The sequence below is a fragment of the Triplophysa dalaica genome, chromosome 8 (genome assembly GCF_015846415.1).
Source record: "Triplophysa dalaica isolate WHDGS20190420 chromosome 8, ASM1584641v1, whole genome shotgun sequence".
Lineage (NCBI taxonomy): Eukaryota > Metazoa > Chordata > Actinopteri > Cypriniformes > Nemacheilidae > Triplophysa > Triplophysa dalaica.
The window spans coordinates 13,030,836-13,046,139 of NC_079549.1; the positions used below are offsets into that span (position 1 = coordinate 13,030,836).

A 15,304-nucleotide genomic window follows, 5' to 3' on the forward strand; every position below is an offset into this window, starting at 1 on the left:
GATTATTTGTTATCTGTAGAGTCAAGGACATATGTTAGAAGGAGGGTGTGATTAGGTTAAGCTAATGTTCAGATTGGTTAACTGGTCATTATGATCATGGTAATCCAATAATAAATATATATTCTTAATATCCCTATAAGTGTATTTAAACAGTGCATAAGTAGCTGTCGAGGATACTTTAGATTGCTGATCCTTGTACGTTGAGATAGTACTTCAGATTTACTTTTGTTTACATTTATGGATTTGGCAGACAATTTTATCCAAAATCAACTAAGTAATACACTTTTAAAAGTTATAAGTATACAGACGCAGAAAAAATGAAGAGACCATTTACTTTGTGTTTATGTTAAATGATAATTTTTGTTTCATTCTGTGAACTACTAACAATATTTTTTACCAAATTTGAAACACACATGTTGTTTTTATTTGCCGAAAATTATAACTGGACAAACAGATCAAAATAACAGAAAAGACGCTCTTTTCAGATCTAAAATATATACCTGCTGTCTAAAAAAATGGGTTAAGGTGATAGTTCACCCAAAAGTAAAAATTCTGTCATCATTAACCCACCGTCTTGTCATTGCAAACATGTATGACTTTATTCCGCAGAACACAAAAGAAGATTGAACCTTCAGGTTTGAATTGACATGAGAATGAGTACATTCATTTTGAGTGAACTATCACTTTTAATTCAGTAGCACCAGGAAAATCGTACAATATGTATGAGAATATAGAACGATGCCAAATGCTGACACCTAGTGGTGTGTCTATGCCAAACACCGTTGATTAAATTGAATCTGCCTGACTGAAAAGTACTGTAGTAGGCTATTCCCAATTTGAGAAATGGATGATTATATTACATGCACAACATAATAAACTTTTACATTTTACACATGGTCCTGGATTAAGAACACACCTGTGTTTTTGCTTCAACTACAGGTCCAAACCACTAGGTTCCTTCACTTTTCCAATCCATCAAGATGAAGCAAAATAAGAATTTTTTATTCATCATTTTGTAGAAATGACTGGGCAGAACTGAATGCATATGTCAGATAACAATCTTTTTAATACAAATTAAAAAAATATAAGAAATATATTAATGCAAAAATGTCTCCAATAAGATTGCATACTGACAAAGATCTAATATTCGAAAGCAAATGAGCAGATAAGTGAGACAGCACACATTTGAGAGCAGTCACTATACTTTATTTGAGGGGAGTAGTAGCATAAAATTTCATCTGTACATTATGTAACAATAACGTCTGATCAGGCCCTGAATGCATTAAATCCTCGAGAAAGTGTGGACAAAAATGGCATGTCCAGTACAACGGCAATACAGCTGCTCGCACCCAAAATAGAGAGTCTGGGTAAAGTAGAGACATTCACTCAACGCTGTAATAGAGAACCAGTGTTGTCAATGAACACCCAAAATTGTGTCAGAGAAAAGATGAAGAGAGAGAAGCTGGTCGAATCGCAGGAGAAATACTTGCATTGTCGCACCATGTTGTCTGTCGTGCTACACTGTTCGTTCATTCGTTTGAACACTGTGAGTGAAAGTCTGAGGTAAAGGATTTATTTGTTTTCGTAGTGTTCATATAAATAGTGAAAGCATCACGTCTCATTTATCCAGAAGAGAAAAAACAAAGTTGGGCCATGACATAAATTAATAAAACTAAAATACAGATGTACAAAATAAACATTCAAATATTTGTTTAATAATAACAATAATAATAATATCAATAAAGGATTTTCTTCTTTAAGACAATTTAAAAAACTCATGCTCTTTTCACAATCTAAAACAACATTCATATGTACAATATGATGCATTTTTCAATCGAGTGTTATACTGAAACTGGGGCTTGAAAGTTTGGCTGTTCTTGTGAGGGGAGTGCGTTCCAACAAACATCCTTTAGATCAAATTCACTAAACTGGTGATATAACCAAAGACTTGTAGAACAGATGGGAATGAGAAAGCACCTGGATAAAACACTCTATAGGCAGCAGCAATCGCTCGCACTCGGTGAATCACCTGTAGTGTTTATTATAGTCAATAACAGACGTTAGAAGATTCATTCTCAGATCAGCATGTGATCAGTGCTAACCCAGTCGGCAAATAAACAACAACTTTAACCAGAGTCGACACATTTCACAAAATCCCCCATCTTCTGAGATCAAATAGACTCTCGTTCGGCCCTTACTAGATGGCACGTGCCCTTATTTGACCAGTAGGATGAAGTAGTAGAATAAGCTGGTTGAGATTGCTACAACAGAGAGAATGGATTGCATACAGTTGTATGGACCTGAACGCTGTTGGATCACGTCACATGCGATGTTATGAAGGCAAAACATACTGACAGGAGAATTGTGTTAATGGCTTTGTTCATACAGCCAGCAAAAATCGGATTTTTAGTCGTACTGCATTTAGTTTCTGGCCTGAAAACAAACAAAAAACATAAGAAATGTGATTTTTGTAGACCTTGTCCAAGCGACATCCATTTGTGGTTTGAATTTTAGAAATGCGCATTTATTTTTAAAGGTCCGTTGCGTGAAATTTAGCTGCATCTAGTGGTGAGGTTGCGAGTTGCAACCAACGGCTCACTCCACCACTCCCTTTCAAAGCACTACAGCAGCTGACACATGACTAAGATGTTGTCAGATTTTAACTTCGTAGCCAAACTCTTCTTACGAATTGCACTCTGTTTTTCAGTTTGTCCATTTAGAGCTACTGTAGAAACAACATGGGGAATTCCATGCATGGGGACCCACGGTGTATGTAGGTAGAAATAGCTCATTCTAAGGTAATAAAAACATAACGCTCCATTATGTTAGGTCTGTATACACCTCTGAAGACATAGTTATGTATATAATATTGCATTTTGGTCAATAGATCCTCCAATTTTTTAAAAAAAATGTGTTGCCATCAAATGTTTGCCCTCACGATCGAAATCATCCAGATAAAAAAACAAATCAGATTTATGCGCAGTATGAACAAAGCCCAATAAGCAGCAACAGAGAAGCAGTTTATTAACAATACTTGCTGACCCGACAGCAGAGAGAACTACTGCATGTGTCCGGCCCCAAACAGCATATTTTTAGTTTAATACTCTCAGAGAACTGGACGCCATAACATATGCATAGCAGTGTCATAAGCGACTTCCGTTCATGATGAAGCGATCTGCTAGGAGCTTGTATTTGACCACATTGGAAGTGGCCTATGAGCTGTGAAACAGTCCCTGCTTGTGATGTTATTGCACGTGATATGACCGCACTGATAAGGTGTTATTATGCATACACAATATAACAAGGGTCACCAGAATGGCACCAGAAGGCTCAAAGCAAAGGGAAACGCTTCCTGAGACATACTGAGATACAGTTCTTGTAGATGTGTGTAGAAGGTCGCCTGGCCGCTGATCTGAAACCAGTTAAATAACATCACTTGTGAGTTCGGAGGCTGGTTGTAGCGCAGCGCTTGAGGTTGTCTTGCATGGCATAAGCGGACGGTGACCAGGATTGGACGATTCCACACGCAAATGGAAATAAAACTGAAGAGTGACAGACAAGATACTGGGAATATTTTTGATACAAAAATGAATAAAAGGGGTTTTGTGACTGCTGATGGGTTTTCATGCACGAGCCTTACGTGATCAGGTTGAAAAATAAAGAATTAAAAGAAAGGAAAAGAAAACACAAAGGCATGCACATACGTCAACGCTGCGAGGACACTGCAAAACTATACTGTTAAGTGCTTGTGTATTATTTTCACAAAATTCATATTTCCAGGGATTTTTTCTTCTCATCAGGTCTCGATGAAGGTCAAAAAATTGATTTAAAAAACAAACGGTCACAATGCCGAGAAACAAAGTATCACATTATAAACAGCAGGGCGACACAGAAAACAACTCAAAGAAAGAAGGCAGAACACTGGTTTATGAATGGCCATCGTATCTTGGCATAATCTGTCATATAAAAAACGTTTTTCCCGTATTTAAAAAGCTTTCGTGCCAAACGGAGGTCATCGATAAGCCTCTTGTTTTATATCATATGGTGTTACAAAACAAACGCATTATTAGGATGAGAAACTGAGGTATACCTTGTCGAGAGGTTGGTGGTTATCAGACAGAAACTCTGAGAAGCTTTCAGAGGAAACACGTGTTGATGTGGGTATCGTCACCCTTTCTGTTGATATCTGTACAGCAGCGTCACACTACACATTCAAGAAGCTGTTTCGTATTGGCATTACAATAGTCATTCAGACAAGCACATCAAATGTGTCCTTGTTTCTTTTTTGTCTACTTTTATACATGGACGTCGCCCCTTTGAAATGCCGCGAGCACCGCGTGGGGTCTGATTTCGTCCTCAAATGGGCAAAGTGTCTTCTCCGTATAGACAGCAATCGGTTTCGTTTTCGACGCGGGGACCTCGTGTCGAATTATAATCCATCCATCCAGTGCCCCGTGATTGTAGTTTTTATATACACACATACACTAACACAGCTGTCTGCTGGGATTCGGTGTAGAATTCATCATCTGCGTCGATCCAGCCGTAAGCATAAGATAGTCACCCAGCATGTCTGTAGCTAGCCGGTCAGAACAGCAGTCAAACATCCCGGATGTGTCTTTACTGTTCGGTCAGCCCGCAAATTCACATGCTGAAATCCTCTAGTCATAGACTAGACTCCTTAGGGGGGTAGTCCACGTTGGTCACCATGGTTACAACGGTGACTATTTCCTCCGGGGCGGAGACACTGGTCTGCCGCTGCATCTGGACCACACGCTCCTCAACGCATCCTGCGGAGAGCCGCGCCTCTGCCTCGTGGTCCCAACACTCCTCTATGGTCTCGCACAGCATGGCCAAACCCTGAGAGAGAAACAAACATGTTCGTATATGGGACAAAACTCAATACATATAAATCCGGGGGTATAGGTGTGGATGTTACGTACCGCATGTTTCTGCCAGCACTCCCTGAGGGTGGGCCGAAGTTTTTTGTGGACCACCACCTCCTGCATGTCTTCCAGTGTGGGATGCTGCCCCACCTCTTCTTCGAAAGGCAGCATGTACTCGTCAACTGGACCTTCAGAAACCACCCAAAAACATGCTTAGCTGTGTGTGCTGTATAAGTGATATAACAGACACATTTGATATCATTTTAATATAATATCTTCGAGAAGAGCAGCGGTTTATACCATCAGACGCCGTGCAGCGAGACGCCAGCTCCCACAGCACCAGCCCCACCGCATACATGTCTATCCTGAGGAAAGAATCTCGTTGAAAATTGATGGCCCCCTCAAGCACCTCCGGGGCCATGTAGCGCCTTGTTCCCACCTGAAAAACACAAAGATCAATTTTTAAATAGCTGAAACATGCAAGACTGAATGTCCCGATTTGACAACATCTTTTTTTGTAGTGTTTGTTCATAATGAAATATGAAGGTAGCTCTTACTAACAATTTGGTAACTTTTACCAAGTTTTATTTTATGAATGTTTAAAGTCCGGGTAAAGATAATTCTGAGAATTGTTTCTAAACACTATATAGATGTTAGAAATGTATTGCTTAAACACATTTTTAACCATTTCTCTGTTCAGGTTTTTTTGGGCGGGGCTAAAAGGGTGGATCGATGACACAATGAAACGTCTGACCATGCATGGCCCCTCCCCTATCACAAGAGCGCCTAGCATCAGGCGTCTGCTCAATCACGAGCTCAGGGTTGCAAGCTATCGAACACACGCTTACATGCTCTCTCACACTCTCACTCTGCCCATTTAAACCAACCTCACGTGACTATCTATTGATGAAAATAATCCTCCCATAAAAATCTTGACATATAGCCTACTGGGGAACCAAATTCAGCAATGCGAGTGGGCGTGGCCTCAGCACCAACAGCAAACACGACCCCAGCATTGGGAGTACAGAGTCTTTACGCGGACTTTAAATGAACGTGACTGCTGGGATAATCTTTAAGCACCTGTTACACATTTTTAAATATTTTTTATAATGACATTACTTGCAAGGTTTATTGAATAAGTTAACAAAAAATAACAAAGCAATGCTTAGTCAATTTCTTATTTGTTCATGCTTATGTTTAAGGGTATATTTATATTTTATAAAAAAAAAAATATATCTAGGTGTGTTTATTCATGTATCATTTGGAGTTTTTTCAGTAGTATTGATTAAGGTATAGGCATGTAATGGCATTGAGACACAGCCTCCGACATACACATGAATCACATTCAAATACAAACACCAGATGATCTGAACAGCTGCCTCTCCATTAGAGCTCACCTGACCGTGAGTGTCCCCAGCTGACTTCCCCGCCTCAAACCTCAGAGCCAAACCGAAGTCAGCTATACAGGCTGTCAAGTTCGTCTTCAGCAGCACATTCTTGCTTTTAATATCCCTGCGCACACAAAATAAACAGTAATGAATGTCATAACAATACATTACCTTAAATCTATACATCCACATTCCAAGAAAGTACATCTGATTGAGATTAAGTTTCAAATAATTAACAATTAAAAGTTTATCCATTTAATCTTTCTTTAGATCATTTATCGACATTGACCCAAAACCACCATATTGGTGCATCCCTAAACACATACAAAAATGTCAATAATTTTGATCAAAACAGTCGTTTTTTCAAGCTTTGGAGAGCGGTGCAGTCTTACCTGTGTGCGATGGCCGCTTTGTGTCCGTCTCTGTGTCCTGGGATGTCAGCGTGCATGTAAGCCAGTCCTCGAGCCATGGTCTGACCAATGTGACACAGCTCATTCCACGACACTACATTTGCCTTCAGGTAGTCCGAAAGAGATCCCTGCAGACAGACATGAGATGTAAGGGGTCAGTTACAGCTCTACATCAGCCTACAGCACACACAGAAAATACTTTCATTCCTAGGAAAAGATAAGAAAAATGTAAGGCAGCAGTAACACCCAGACCGGCAGCTGATGATGGTGTCTGCAGAATTCACTTTAAATACCACTGTCCATATTTTAAAATGTAGTGCTTAGCCAAAAGATCATTGTTGTTATCCTTATTTAAAATATTTATTTAGACTAATTCATGCATCAATTTAATCAAGGGTGTAACTTTGGTTTGAGAAGTGGGGGGAACACAAACTGTTTTTGATTTGATTACAAATCCAAAAACCGGTGTTTTGCGTTGTTTTTTGATTGTTTGCATGAAACCAAAATGTGTTTTAATTGTGTAGCAAAAGTTGATGTTCACAAAGGGGAAAAATGAGAGTATTGAGTGAGAAATGGAGAAAAACATGTCTTGTAAACCTGAATCTGCGGTCGGAAGGAGACGAGCAGAATAACTTTCTGAAATCCTTAAAGAGGATTAAAGTACCTTAACAACGAACAGGGAAGCCCACGTTTCTGTCAAGCCTTGTCATAAACACTAACTGCTGTTAAAAGAATGAGTCCTTATTAAACTAAAAAAGTTATAAATCACCTGTTACGCATTTCTTCCCCATAGAAGTCCAGCTTAACATAGCCTACCACAACAACGACCACGTAAAAACTATTCTATTAAATTCAAATCAAAACCACGTGTTTGAAAACAATCTGTCAGTAATCTATTTTTAGACTGTGCACGTGACACAGACTCTCTGTGTCCTGCTCGTCCTGGTACTTCTTTGTGACGATGACGGCGTGTGGTTAAAAATCTGAAAGTGAGAGGGACACGAACGGGATATTGAAAATTGATGGGGACATGTCCCCCCTGTCCCCAGTGGAAATGACGTCCCTGAATGTTATGTAATGGACGTTTTGCCATTTGACTCCATCTGATTGTAAATAATGTCTGAAAGAGAAGACCTCTACAACTAAATGCTTTTCAACTAAATAAAGACAACACTCCAAACGTATGGTTAGAATCTTTCATTAGATGAACAAAAGTCATAAAAATGGTACATGATATTTCTATGTTTTATATTTAGTTTAAAACTCTCTGCTGATGATATACTTGAAATAAGGAATACTTTTAAAAGTCTTTATAAACCTTGTGTAAACAATTTACACATGATTGCAAAAGAATATGACACCTTGTAAAACGACGGGTCAAAAATAATTTGTGAACTTTCACCACAATTCACCTTCTCGTGATAAGCAGTGATGAGCCACAGTTCAATGTCCAGGTTGCTTCCTCTCTTCTCGGCCCCCATGAAATGCAGAATGTTCTCGTGCCTCATGCCGGGAAGATTGTAAATATCATACTCATTCTGCCAAGACAGCTTGTCCTGTGAAGCAAGGCATAATGGGAAATTGTATAGAATAATGATACTATGGAAAAAACCCTCAAAATTGGAGCTCCCAAGTGATCATTCAAGAAATTACAGAGCCTTACGTTTACGGTCAACTTGGGTTCTTTAAGTGATCAATCATTTTAACAGTCAGATAATCACAAACAGTACATGGCTTTTGTGTGCAAGACATACACGTTAACCTCTGAAATGTGTGCTTAGGAGCATAAATCTGTGGGTTTAAGGGCTGACAAGGCTCAGCTTCACAATAAGCCTCTTTTACATGAGTCGGAAACTACGTCACCACAGGGTAAAGCAACTTTCCCTACAGATTAAATGCTATTTTAATACATTTACGCGCGTGTCATTTAAAGCTACATACGTTTATCTGTACTATCTTTTTGCAACTTTAATCTATATTAAACATAAAAATGTTCATTTGACTATGTCAGACTCTAAATATTAATGTTAGTGTTTTGAGCTTATACACCCCAGCTTGTGTGTTATTTAAACCTGATCGCGTCACTGTATTATAAGAAATGACTTTAAAATGCTGGTACACTGTTAACATAGAGTGTAACTTGTTAATATTTGTTAGTTAATAAGATATCATAAACTACTAAGGTAAGGTTTCTTTTGTTATTGCAATTAAATCACGATTCTTTGTTCATTCATAATACCAAACGTAAAATGTTAAAACATGATAAATGTAGAGCTTTAAAATGAACCAAGGTCAAGAAATACAAGGTATTACATGGCGCTGTAACCCAATCATAATAAATTAGACCTCAAACAGTAAATGAGTACCATAAACGGGTGTATTGTCCTTCTCCAATCTTTTAATGGGTCCCTTTCAATACTGCACATACGATTCTAATGTTCCTGAATAACCTGTTTATTTTAATATGCTGTATACATAAAAATTATAACACTCCCCTATCACCGTATTTACCCTGCGTCGAACAATGCGGAAGTCAAAAACCCGGAAGCGTGTAAAAGGCTTAACTCAGCCACTTTAGAAGCAAGATTCTCTAGCAAGGAGTCCAGCTGGTACCTGAATTGGAAAGACCTTCACTGCCACATAGTCATTGAGCAGCTGAGCCTTCCACACGCAGCCGAAGCGCCCCCTAGCTTTGATTTCCAACAACTGCAGCGGCTTCTGGGTCAAGGTGGGAGATGGTGGCATGGGTCCAGGGTCCTGAAAGACAATATTAAGAGGGTTTGGATGATTATTTTGACCACCACTAAGTAAAAAACGGTGCAGCCATCCGGATCGTAGATGGTTTTGCATTGGAGATCAAGTAAATTTTACATTGAATTATATTAATATTGGCATGACCTGCATATGTAGCCAAAACAAATTGTAGTTTTTTTGGCTGTATCGTCCGGTTTTATTTCAACATGCATGGCTTTCTTTATAGTTTTGAAGGATAAAGGCTTGTCAGACATCCTTTTCATATTGACATATGCCTAATTTGGCAAGATTCAGAAACAGATGAAGTTGTGCCAAAATACATTCTCATCATCAAGAGTTAACAAGTCTACTCATTTTGCTATCCTAATTGGTTTAATTACTTGGCGTTATTTGCATTATTAGATTCCTTGCCGTTTGTGGCGCAGACCTAAAATGTAGATTTTGGGTTTGCATTCTGAATAATATGATATTTGAACACATAAGGTTATTAGAGGCATCGTCCTGCATAAGAGCATTCAATGGCTGAGAGGGCAATCCTGTCCAGAAACGTTTTTGTCATGCTGGTTGGAAGTCTCTTGATAGTAATCAATAAGTAAAGCGAAACATTGGAATTTTTATAATTATATATCTTCTGTGAAAAGCGTAGGGTCAAAAAACTTTGTACCAATTACTGCCCATGGTCCGAGGGCAATGATACGTTGTGTGTACATTTTCAGTCAGCGTATTTTGCATCACACTGCGGACTCCGTTCACGCAGACATCATACGTCATCAGCGCGCTCATGTGCAGGCAGCAGGACAATGGCGGACAGAGAGAAGGTACCTGGAGATGTTCGTTATTGTAGTAATGTAATTTTCTTTGTACTGTAATGTTCTCTCACCAGTGGCGATCCGTGACTCCTCTTCAGGGGAAGCACTAATGCGAAGCTCGGCAAACATGTAACGTGTTTAGCCCGTCATGTCATATGCCTGCTGCAGACGCGTCAAAAGGGTTTTTAATAAAAGAGACGCTCACATTTGCTAGATACTCGCTTAGACTCAAGTGTAATCAGAGTTATGTGTTAAAGCAGTGTCTTCTGAACGCGAGTCTCTTTTATCATAAACCCTTTCAACAGGTCTGCTGCAGGCATGTATTTTGACATTATACGTGATGCACAAATGTTCCCCTGAAGAGGAGTCACCGATCACCACTGTTTTTCACCAGTGAATGTGACATGACTTCACTGGAACCGATCCAACATCTCCTGGTCTGTGCGCACGCTGATATGTTTTGGAGGAGGCGTGGCTTTGAATGGTGATTCGCGCACTTTTGACTACCATTAGTCTACACATTTTTCCTATGCTAGTCAATTGTAGCCAAGAAGTGTTGGGTTACAAGCATTCTTCCAAATATCTTCCTCTGTGTTCATGGGAACAAAGAAATTTAAACAGATTTGGAACTTGAGGGTGAGAAATTATGACAAAATTTTAATTTTCGGGAGAACTGTCCCTTAAAACGCACTCTGCTCCAATGTGACCACTAAAAGAAACACTTCAAAACCCCTTAAATCTCAGGACACAAGCTTAAAAATGGAAGTACATGAGCAATGCATAAAAATACATAAAACCAACAATAAACAAAATAAAATAGTTTTTCGTGCATACAAAACGAACAAACTAGTGAAGCATCAACTACCATCTATTGATCCCAGTGTCATTAAATGAATTCCTAAGGGTTGTATGAAATCCCACAAGGGGTTTCGGTCAGTCATGCCAGATTCTTGGTTCCATTCACTTAAACTTGTGCACATGCAAACAAAGGTGGATGGGTTAATCCAAGCACATGCAAATCTTTCTCTGTCGTTGCAAACTAAATTTATGTTTGGTGACCTATGACTTGCAAATGAGTTGTTGGATCTCAATCCTCTATCCATCATTGTCACACATTGACCTCTTGCCGGAAATCAAATGAGGAAACGTCATTAGTTTCCCATCATGCTGTTTAAATAAAACACAAGTTTGAAGAAATACGGAAACTGAACAGCTCTAGGAAACTGATGTAAATAGTTTTAATAATCTGAATTTGAGTCAGCAAAAGTGATGTCTCAAAATATTAAAATCTAGTGCGACTGCCAACTTTACCCTTTTTATGAAATAGGAAACACAGTATAATGATGGGGATAATGACTTTCCAATGGGGCGCACCCACTCTTATAGACAAGGGGAAACGAACACATCATTGCGTGTAAACCAGGCAGAAGAACTGCTCGAGGGCAGAACAGCTGCGCTTTGCACCAGGATTTTAAAATACTGGAACAGATCCATGCAAATGTTGTGGCTGGTGCGGGAACCACACATTGACAACACTACTGCAACAGGTACAGTATCTGAAAAAGAAGCATGCAAATATACAAGCATTGTCACACAGAAGCGTTTTGTTAAATGGGGTAAAGGTGGGTATTGCACTGCGGCTGAGCAGCATTAAGCTCAGACAGAAGGGGCTTATGGGAGTTGCAGCTGAAAGCTAGTTACAAATAATCCATCACTTCTGGAAGTGGACCACAGATTTGGTAAGAAGATGACCCAGTATGTGGGGGTCTTGTGGGAGTATGGCCATTATGGCAACAAGATGTAAAATCTTAGTAAGGCGGTCACAATGACTGAGAACTTTCTGATAATGCTTTATGTAAGTACAGTGCTGGTCACATTGTAGGAGGCTGCCTTTACCCAACATGACCTTTTCTGACCAACACTCTTCATCAGCGGACTGTTGCAAGATTGTTTCCCGCTTATCAAACAAGCTAATCCTTGTTTTTTAAGTGAATTATTAAGTAATTTAAGAGATGGATAGCGCATCAGGACATCACACTTGACCTTCCTCAAGACAGAAAGGTCAATTTTACATTAGGTCACACTGCACCAAAAACCTAATAAATACAATTTTGCATAAAGAAAACGACTGTTTCTAGGACCGTTTTGCCCCATTATTTGCAGGAGAATTCTGGTACATTCTTTTCAAGTCATTTTACCTTTTAGACTTCTCATTGGAATGCTGATAATATTGATAAATATTGGAATGCAATGATTTTTTTTACTTTAAGAAGCACAACTTAAAGCAACGCAACATATTTCAATGTTGCATTTACACTTTGAGATTAAAATAATCTTTTTTTTCATGTTTTCATGAACTAGCCATCAATTTCTTATACAGTTCACGCAAAAAATTAAATTCTGTCTTCATTTTCTCACCCTCAAACTTTCCAAATCTGTATAAATATCTTTGTTCTTCCATAGTGGGAAAAATGTATTTGCAAATTTCTTTGTTCTGTTGAACACAAAAGAAGATATTTTGAGAATGGAGGAAAGCAAACAGTTCTTAGATAGTCAGTCGTGGCCAAGAACTGTTTGTTTTCAAGCATTCTTCCAAATATTGTTATGCGTAACAAAGCCATTTATTCAGATGTGGAACAAGGTGAATAAACGATGACAGAATTTGTATCATTGGGTGAACTGTCCCTTTAAGGCAAAATCTAATGTTTTGTTCTTATCTATTGAGTTTGGAAATATTTTAATACACTCTTAACTCATTCCCCGCCAGCCTTTAAAAAAGTAAAAAAGTTACCAGCCTACGCCAGCGTTTTTTAACACATTTTCACCAAATTTTAATGGCTCACAGTAAATTTTCTGTAAAGAATATATGGACAAACAATATGTCAAATGAAAGAACAGAGTCTCAGCTTTTAAACTAAAGAAACCATATTCTTCTATCTTCATTTGTTAGTTTTGTATCACTCCGTAGATGAGGGTAGGTTTCTTCAAAAATGCATCACTTTGATTAACGTTTTTTGTCAAAGATTCCGCCAAGATTAAACTCAGAACAATCATTAAAAACCGCTAACACATATACGTTCTAGGTTCTGCGATTCTGTACTTTTTCCCAAAGGTTTGTAACAGCGCCACCTGCTGTACAACAGTACAAACACTGATTGCCGTAATAACTCGTCTATGGGGGATCTGTTTTTTTTTAAATGACGAGATAACTCGTCAATGGCGTTGAAAGAGTTTAAAACTTGGAAGCAAACACTTAACCCAAAATGGTTGCTTACCAACAACCCAGCAAGATCATTTATAACCCAAAAGCTGAGTTGGTTCTGTCCATTTATTTACCCAACCATGGGTTGAAGTAAATTTGACCCAGACACTCCTGAACAACCCTATTTTAGTGCTTGAAAAAGGAAAAACATCTCCATTTGGCCTCATTTTTTAACAAATGCTCAATAAGTAAGCCGAATGAAGAAACACTGTCGACAGAGCACCTGCTGGATTGTGGTTTGGAGTCAAAAATAGGTAGAATGCAGAACAGCTACGTTCTAATTCGTGGCCTACATGTTCTCAAACTGAACTTGAGGGAAAAGAACAGATTGTTCAGAGCAGAGAATATTAACAAACTCCTCATAAATCCTCCAAGAAACAAACGGAAAGAAGCCGCACACGACTGTGTGAGGGACGAGACAAGGTTAAAGACTGCAACATCCATCATGCAGAGAAGAAAAACACGAAACGGTCAGGGCGCAGACGGGAAAGAGAATACATCTGCTTTGCTGTTACTCAAACCCAAAAGGCTGACATGTAATGAGGCAGGATGGAGGTATGAGAATGGCTGAGGCTCCTGAGGGGGACACAAAGAAAACAACCCGCACCCTGACCTCATACACCTACGTAGGTCAGGTCATGTTTACTTTTCCATTTGCTCACTAAGTAGATACAAGTCATAAACATAACAACAATGAGGATTTAGAGTAGCATTCGCTCCCCCAGGGCGGCGGCCGTGCACGGATGCGTGGAGGGACATTTTTAAAGCATTCCTTTTTTATTATAGATAAAAACTAAGAACTGTTTGCAGGTAATTTAAGAGGGTTATCCGGCTACACAGACGCCTGTGGCAGATATAGTATGTCAGTGTGAGGGTTACTGGAGTTTGTGTTGTTGATGTCAGAAAATAAAGAGACAGTGGAAAAAAGACCAGCAGACATGTTTGTTTTATATGCGTTTGTGTGTGAAGCAAGGCTGAAGTCTTTTTACACGTATTTAGTGTCAAACAGTAAAAGGTATTAAGAAAGTTCAACAAATTCAATCAGGAGAAGTAAATGTAAGTTAATTTAGACACACTGAAAATTAGAACATTTTGAGATTCTAATTCAATAGCGTAAATATCGAAAGTTTTGAAATGTTTCATAAGGTCATTAAATAAACTCATTTGAAACAATAAGCCTTTTAAACATCGTGCCGAATACGTAATATGGTACGTAATTGGCTTCATTTCCACCACAGGGCTGATAACGGAAATCTTTAGAATATGAACACAAACGCGTCACGCACTTTCTTAGTAACACAAGAGACTGAGCTATAACGTCTCTACGCACATTCTATTAGCCTGATATAGCACGATAAGACCACAGTGCCAAAAATTCAGAGTAATCGTCCTGTGTTGAACCAGGCTCAGGTGAAAGAATAACTGTAATCATTCCAGACCAAGCTTGGTGGAGAAGCGCTCATTTTCCTTGTAAACTCGAACAAGATGCTTTTGGGGAATTTCTCCAATAATTCTGAGATAACAAGCATCCCTAAAATCTTCTGGCACCTAACAAATTTTTACTTTGATGAATGCTTACGGCCTCATTTAAACAGCTGGAATTTTGGGAAGATGTTAGGATCATTTTTGAATTGCGCGCATAGATTTATTCATTTGTAAGACTACGCAATGGTTTGTTGTAACAAATGAAAGCACAAGCAGCATATATAATGCAGTGCTAAGCTAAATCCTAAATGTATTTTTTATCAGTGCCGACACACAGATGGAAAAACATCTATAATAGTCTCTATTAAACATT

General features: G+C 38.8%; 1 protein-coding gene across 2 annotated transcripts in view; it reads right to left on the reverse strand.

Moving 5' to 3' along the window:
* Nucleotides 1-1,190: 1,190 nt before the first annotated feature.
* Nucleotides 1,191-15,304, reverse strand: part of acvr2aa (activin A receptor type 2Aa) — a 37,611-nt gene continuing 23,497 nt past the window's right edge. For both annotated transcript variants that reach the window (XM_056754795.1, XM_056754794.1), the window contains exons 5-11: nucleotides 9,295-9,438; nucleotides 8,094-8,237; nucleotides 6,664-6,809; nucleotides 6,281-6,395; nucleotides 5,184-5,322; nucleotides 4,941-5,071; nucleotides 1,191-4,857 (exon numbers count right to left, since the gene is read on the reverse strand). In XM_056754795.1, coding sequence (XP_056610773.1) covers nucleotides 4,663-4,857; nucleotides 4,941-5,071; nucleotides 5,184-5,322; nucleotides 6,281-6,395; nucleotides 6,664-6,809; nucleotides 8,094-8,237; nucleotides 9,295-9,438 — 1,014 coding nt within the window. In that variant the 3' untranslated portion in view covers nucleotides 1,191-4,662. The remainder of the gene's footprint in view (nucleotides 4,858-4,940; nucleotides 5,072-5,183; nucleotides 5,323-6,280; nucleotides 6,396-6,663; nucleotides 6,810-8,093; nucleotides 8,238-9,294; nucleotides 9,439-15,304) is intronic.